This window comes from Sardina pilchardus, chromosome 10 (assembly GCF_963854185.1).
Source record: "Sardina pilchardus chromosome 10, fSarPil1.1, whole genome shotgun sequence".
NCBI lineage: Eukaryota > Metazoa > Chordata > Actinopteri > Clupeiformes > Clupeidae > Sardina > Sardina pilchardus.
The window spans coordinates 34,745,600-34,753,099 of NC_085003.1; the positions used below are offsets into that span (position 1 = coordinate 34,745,600).

General features: G+C 43.4%; 1 protein-coding gene across 1 annotated transcript in view; it reads left to right on the forward strand.

Moving 5' to 3' along the window:
* The window catches only part of LOC134093489 (integrin alpha-11-like), an 80,342-nt gene that overhangs the window by 17,587 nt on the left and 55,255 nt on the right, over positions 1-7,500 (forward strand). The window contains exons 3-6 of the mRNA XM_062546539.1: positions 2,753-2,886; positions 4,883-4,974; positions 5,288-5,402; positions 6,970-7,097. Coding sequence (XP_062402523.1) covers positions 2,753-2,886; positions 4,883-4,974; positions 5,288-5,402; positions 6,970-7,097 — 469 coding nt within the window. The remainder of the gene's footprint in view (positions 1-2,752; positions 2,887-4,882; positions 4,975-5,287; positions 5,403-6,969; positions 7,098-7,500) is intronic.

Below are 7,500 nucleotides of genomic sequence, written 5' to 3' on the forward strand. Positions count from 1 at the left end.
ATAGCGTATAATACATAGCACATAGCACACAACACAGCACACAACACATAGCGTATAGCACATAGCGTATAACACATAGCACATAACACATAACACACAACAAACACACAACACACAGTCTCACCGTGGTCCCCTCCCAGTAGCAGGTCTGTGTGGATAAGGGTGACATATGGTCCCCTCACAGCACCAGGTCAGAGTCTTACTCCCATATGGTCCAGACAGACCAACACTATGGCCTGGACCAGTACTATGACTAGTGACTGGACCAGTACTATGTGACTAGTGACTGGAGCAGTAGCACTACATGACTAGTGACTGGAGCAGTAGCACTACATGACTAGTGACTGGAGCTGTAGCACTACATGACTAGTGACTGGAGCAGTAGCACTACATGACTAGTGACTGGAGCAGTAGCACTACATGACTAGTAGCACTATATGACTAGTGACTGGAGCAGTAGCACTACATGACTAGTGACTGGAGCAGTAGCACTACATGACTAGTGACTGGAGCAGTAGCACTACATGACTAGTGACTGGAGCAGTAGCACTACATGACTAGTGACTGGAGCAGTAGCACTACATGACTAGTAGCACTACATGACTAGTAGCACTACATGACTAGTAACACTACATGACTAGTGACTGGAGCAGTAGCACTACATGACTAGTGACTGGAGCTGTAGCACTACATGACTAGTGACTGGAGCAGTAGCACTATATGACTAGTAGCACTATATGACTAGTGACTGGAGCAGTAGCACTACATGACTAGTGACTGGAGCAGTAGCAATACATGACTAGTAGCACTACATGACTAGTGACTGGAGCTGTAGCACTACATGACTAGTGACTGGAGCAGTAGCACTATATGACTAGTAGCACTACATGACTAGTAGCGCTACATGACTAGTGACTGGAGCAGTAGCACTACATGACTAGTAGCGCTACATGACTAGTGACTGGAGCAGTAGCACTACATGACTAGTGACTGGAGCAGTAGCATGTTGCATGTAGCAGTAGTTTGATGGTTAACCAGCTAGACCAGCAAAACTCTCGCGAAAACACACCTTCAGCTGGTTTACCCAGCTTATGATGGTAATTCAGCTGGTTTTGATTGTCGTACCACCTTAAGCTGGTCATTTTAGTTGGTGTTGGTGTGTACTGGAGCAGTAGCACTCTATGACTACCCTGCTGAAAAAAACAGCAAGAAACCAGCTTAGGCTGGTAGCTGGTTTTAGCTGGTCTTTGCTGGTCTTTGCCCAAAACACAGTTATTATTGCTGGTCTTTGCTGGTGTAGCTGGTTAGGCCACCAGCTAGACATGCTGGTGTGACCATCTGAGGAAGCTGGTCGTGCTGGTGTGACCAGCCTGTCGTTTGGGATACAACTGGTTTAAGATGGTCATGCTGGTGACCAGCCTGTCAAGCTTGACAAAGATGGTCAAGCTGGTTTTCTAGAATAACCAACATAAGCTGGCGTGGCCAGTAAAACCCAGCAATGTAGACCAGCAACACCAACTAAAATGACCAGCTTAAGGTGGTACGACAATCAAAACCAGCTGAATTACCATCATAAGCTGGGTAAACCAGCTGAAGGTGTGTTTTCGCGAGAGTTTTGCTGGTCTAGCTGGTTAACCATCAAAGGGTGGTCAAATAAGCTGGTTAACAAGCTGGTCAACCAGCAAACCACCTTTAGCTGGTCAGGCTGTTTTTTTCAGCAGGGTAGTGACTGCCAGTCAATGCCCAGTTCTGTCAGCAGTAGATCTTGTTCTGTAGTATGCAGCAGCAAGAGATGCCGTTTTACATAACAGGCCATATGAATGACCAGCTCCTGGCAGTTGTAATGCTGAAGGAATGTAAACACAAATGGACTCGGCAGACGGAGTGAGTTTTGGAAAGTGGCTTGGCAGCGTCTCCATGCTTGACATGAATGTGAAATCCATCAGTGCATTACAGGTCAGATCCACACACAGGCTCATGCAGAGGCCACAGCTGCTGTGGTCAAAACTCTCAACCTGATGGATGTGGTCACTACTGTAGAGATAATATGGAAACAGTACTTCACACTTAATGATTACTCGTTCAGTCTATTTGCACATTGTTGCTATGATTGTGGATTAGGATTATTCCACATAACGCTCTCTCTTTCTTGTTGCTGTGGCAGTGGATTAGGATTATTCCACATAACGCTCTCTCTTTCTTGTTGCTGTGGCAGTGGATTAGGATTATTCCACATAACGCTCTCTCTTTCTTGTTGCTATGATTGTGGATTAGGATTATTCCACATAACGCTCTCTCTTTCTTGTTGCTGTGGCAGTGGATTAGGATTATTCCACATAACGCTCTCTCTTTCTTGTTGCTATGATTGTGGATTAGGATTATTCCACATAAGGCTCTCTCTTTCTTGTTGCTGTGGCAGTGGATCAGGATTATTCCACATTACGCTCTCTCTTTCTTGTTGCTGTGGCAGTGGATTAGGATTATTCCACATAACGCTCTCTCTTTCTTGTTGCTATGATTGTGGATCAGGATTATTCCACATAACGCTCTCTCTTTCTTGTTGCTGTGGCAGTGGATTAGGATTATTCCACATTACGCTCTCTCTCTCGTGTTGCTGTGGCAGTGGATCAGGATTATTCCACATAACGCTCTCTCTCTCTTGTTGCTGTGGCAGTGGATTAGGATTATTCCACATAACGCTCTCTCTCTCGTGTTGCTGTGGCAGTGGATCAGGATGTTGTCTGTGTTGCAGGCTGCTGGTGGGGGCTCCGTTTGAGAGCAGTGGAGGTCAGCAGACGGGAGACGTGTACCGCTGCCCACTGGACTCCAGCCCTGAGGACCCCAGCCCTGAGGACTCCAGCTCCAGCTGCTCCAGACTCAACCTGGGTACGCGGCCGCACACTCAGTATAGTTTATAGTATAGCATATGTTATATACCAGGGCTATTCAACTTCAGTACCAAGAGGGCCGAATGGAAAAATCACTGGGTTTTCAGGGGCCGCATAAAATAAGACGCCGCAAAATAATTGTATCCAACAATATGATAAAATCAGAGTAAAATTCAGTTCAATTCAATTGAATTGTATACACTGGCATATAAACTAAGAACATAGCCTATTATCCATATCCATTAAAAAAAAGACAGGTGATAGGCTGCCACACAAACTATACAAGTATTTGAAAACACCCAGGCTAACCATAGTATTTCATACCTGATGTCTGATAGCTGACATATCATGCATCAGTGGGAAAAATTGCAGTGTTGATTTAACTAGCCTACTTCAAGATAATTAGGCTCATAAGTGTTTCAAACACACACAGTAGCCTACAGCGCCAATCTCTCAAATATACTTAGCATTGAATTTAAAGAAAAAGTAATGCCAGCTCTGCCTCTGTTTATCTATTTCACGATTTCTTACCGCCAAAGCCTGCGCAAATCACAAACAATAACATTCCCACGAGTGGAGTGAAGATGGCTCTGTCTAACGTCTAATTGACAATGAGAATCGTTCATTTTACCCTCTGCAACAAGTACGAGACTTTCATGTTTATAGTGCAACGAATCCATCGCTGTAAAGAAGGAATATAAAGTCAAGAGGCAATTCTCTACAAACCACAGCTCCTTCACTAACTTTCCCGAGGGCTCGGAGGAACGGAGACCGATTGTAACATTTTTGATTTGCGCACGCTCGAGGTTTAGAACCTTGGCGGTAAGAAATCGTAATTTAATCAACATTTAATGATAACATTTAAAACTAGTTACACATTTGGAAATGTCAGTTTGTGTAGTGATGTGCTGTGTTCTCTGAGTGAAGATAACTGGAAGAATTAGTCTGGCCATAGGGACGGGCCGACAGTGCGCTACTCGCCAATCATATGAAGATCTATGCACACCCGTCAAAGCGAGTTAATTCTCATGACGAGACACGCGGGCCACAGGAAATTTGAAGCGGGCCACATCTGGCCCGCGGGCCGCTAGTTGAATAGGCCTGTTATATACTATAGTAGTATAGAATATACTAGTGTATAGTATACTCTATAGCTGCTCCAGACTCAACCTGGGTACGCGGCCGCACACTCAGTATAGTTTAGAGTATAGCATATGTTATATACTATAGTAGTATAGAATATACTAGTGTATAGTATACTCTATAGCTGCTCCAGACTCAACCTGGGTACGCGGCCGCACACTCAGTATAGTTTAGAGTATAGCATATGTTATATAGAATAGTGTATAGTATACTCTATAGCTGCTCCAGACTCCATCTGGGTACACACCCTTAGACTCATGGATGTATAGTATAGTATGGTATAGTATAGTACAGTACAGTATAGTAGAGTAGAGTATAGTGCAGTATAGTATAGTATAGTAGAGTATATTATAGTACAGTACAATATAGTAGAGTATATTACAGAATAGTATAGTAGAGTATATTATAGTACAGTACAGTACAGTAGAGTATATTATAGTAGAGTATAGTATATTATAGTATAGTAGAGTAGAGTATAATATAGTAGAGTAGAGTAGAGTAAAGTACAGTACAGTACAGTACAGTATAGTACAGTATAGTACAGTATAGTAGAGTAGAGTATGTACGCACCCTTAGACTCATGACAGTATTGTAATCTGAATTAAGATGTTATATTCAATCTAATTCATCTGTATCAAATTATGTTGAAACTCTTTTCCCAGTGTAGCCCATGTGTAGCCCATTCCTTTTTTAGTATTGCATAAACTCCATCATGGTGCCTGCATACTGCACACCTTAGCAGCTGGGATGGAGCTTCTATTGACCTGGTGTATGCCCTGGCATTGTGTGACCACTGTTGTTGCTACTCAAATGTGGTTACTGTGTGGGTTGCTATGGCTGCTGTCTTCCAGGGAATGAATCTATGAGCTACGTGTCCGAGAGGAAGGACCGGATGAGGATTGGAATGTCACTGGCGTCCAACCCTGAGGATCAGAGCTTTGTGGTGTGTTCAAAACGCATGATACACTTACACTCTATTCAACAAACTGAAAGTGCTCACATGGATATGTGTGTGTGTGAGTGTGTGTAGAATGCGCGTTTAAAGCGCTCATATGGATATATGTGTGAGTGTGAGAACTACTGATCGTGTTCCTTGGATTGTGGCTATTTTTGTTTGTATGTGTATTTAGTTAACACTGTATGTAGGTTTGTGCACTAATTGTGGCCCCTTGTGTAGTTAGTACAGTTTGTGGGTTTGTGCACTAACTGTGGCCCTGTGTGTAGTGGGTTTGTGCACTAACTACCATGTTGCCCAGGCCTGCGGCCCCCTGTGGTCCTATGAGTGTGGAAGTGCATACTACAGCACAGGCATCTGCTCCAGAGTCAACAGCTCCTTCCACTTCACCAACAACATCGCCCCGGCCTTCCAGCGTGAGTCCTGCTACTTTGGCTGACAAGTATACTAGTTGGGCTGATAAGTATACTAGTTAGGCTGATAAGTATATGCTAGTTAGGCTGATAAGTATACTAGTTAGGCTGATAAGTATATGCTAGTTGGGCTGATAAGTGTACTAGTTAAGCTGATAAGTATATTCTTGTTAGGATGATAAGTATACTAGTTAGGCTGATAAGTATATTCTAGTTAGGCTGATAAGTATACTACTTAGGCTGATAAGTGTACTAGTGTACTAGTTAGGCTGATAAGGATATTCTAGTTAGGCTGATAAGTAAATAGTGGTTAGGCTGATAAGTATATCCTAGTTAGGTTGATAAGTATACTAGTAAGGCTGGTAAGTATAGTTAGGCTGATTAGGCTGATATGTGTATACTTGTTAGGCTGATACGTGTAGTAGTTAGGCTGATAAGTATACTACTAAGGCTGATAAGTACTAGTTATTTCCAGGGCACAAAACGGCATAACTTTTTCGGAATTCTGAGGTGCGTTCAAATTCGCAAACATAGGCGAACTTTCGAGGTGAACATGTTTTCTTTGAACTGTTCAATTTGAACAATTTGGTGTTAACCTTCCATTCTAACAGTAATTGCATTGTTGCGTTCGTCAAACTCACGTCCAGTTCCACTGTATGTTCGCGGCGCACCACCTCCTCAGACTGTTTGCGTTTGTTAGCAAACGTTCGCCAAAAACTCAAGGCTAACGGAATACTGTTTGCGAATGTTCGCAAACGTTCGCCTATGTTCGCCTAAGTTCGGTGAACTTGAACGCACCTCAGGTCTGCCAATTAAATATTCCATTTGATGTCATAATGCACATTATACGGCGCTCTAGAATGTTGAGGGAGCTCCCATTCACCTTGAATGGGCCTCCCCAACGTTCTGCGGTCAGTTATTTTTGCATAATCACCGCTCCGAAGGTATAATGACCGCTGCCAATGGCAACGGGTTCACTCCGCTAGTTGTAGTGGAAGCCATGAAACGGTAGCCAAGTCATTGCTAAAGACACATTGAGATAAGTTTCTTTTCTCGTTTTGGCAAGTAGCCGTATAATAAGCGCGATAATGTATAGAACACCGGTCATTATCGGAAAATAATTCCCTTCAGGACGAAGCAAAACCCTCCGCTGCGCGTCGGGGTTCTGTTCATCCTGTCGGGAATTATTTTTCGATAATGACCGGCGTTACATTATCCCTTACATAATACATTGCAGTTAATGGAAGAAAATCTGTGACAATTGTTTTGCATATCCCGGGGCCCAGAGGTCAAATGTCATGCTTAAGGCATAAAATGCACACATTTCACTTTATTTCCTTCTTACACACAATAGGCTTTATTCCCCTCTCTTACACACACTTGGCTTTATTCCTCTCTCTTACACACACTTGGCTTTCTTCCTGTCTATGTTTGATGCCTTAAAGACTAGTTATCCTGTTCTGCAGGGTAGATTGTGTCAAAAGGCAATGAGGAATGCTGATGAGAGAAGTGCGTGCTGTTCTTCATTGCTGTTGTTCTAGGATGCTGTTCTTCATTGCTGTTGTTCTAGGGTGCGAGACGTTCATGGACATTGTGATTGTTCTGGACGGCTCCAACTCTATCTACCCGTGGTACGAGGTGCAGGACTTCCTCATCAATGTGCTGCAGAAGTTCTGCGTTGGCTCGGGTCAAACTCAGGTCAGTGTCACACATTTATAAGAGACCTGGCTGTCCTCTATCCTCTATCCTCAGAGCTTTATAAGAGACCTACGGCTGTCCTCTATCCTCTATCCTCTCAGCTCAGAGCTTTATAAGAGACCTATGGCTATCCTCTATCCTCTATCCTCAGAGCTTTATAAGAGACCTATGGCTGTCCTCTATCCTCTATCCTCTCACCTTAGAGCTTTATAAGAGACCTATGGCTATCCTCTATCCTCTCAGCTCAGAGCTTTATAAGAGACCTAAGGCTGTCCTCTATCCTCTATCCTCAGAGCTTTATAAGAGACCTATGGCTATCCTCTATCCTCTATCCTCAGAGCTTTATAAGAGACCTATGGCTATCCTCTATCCTCTATCCTCAGAGCTTTATAAGAGACCTATG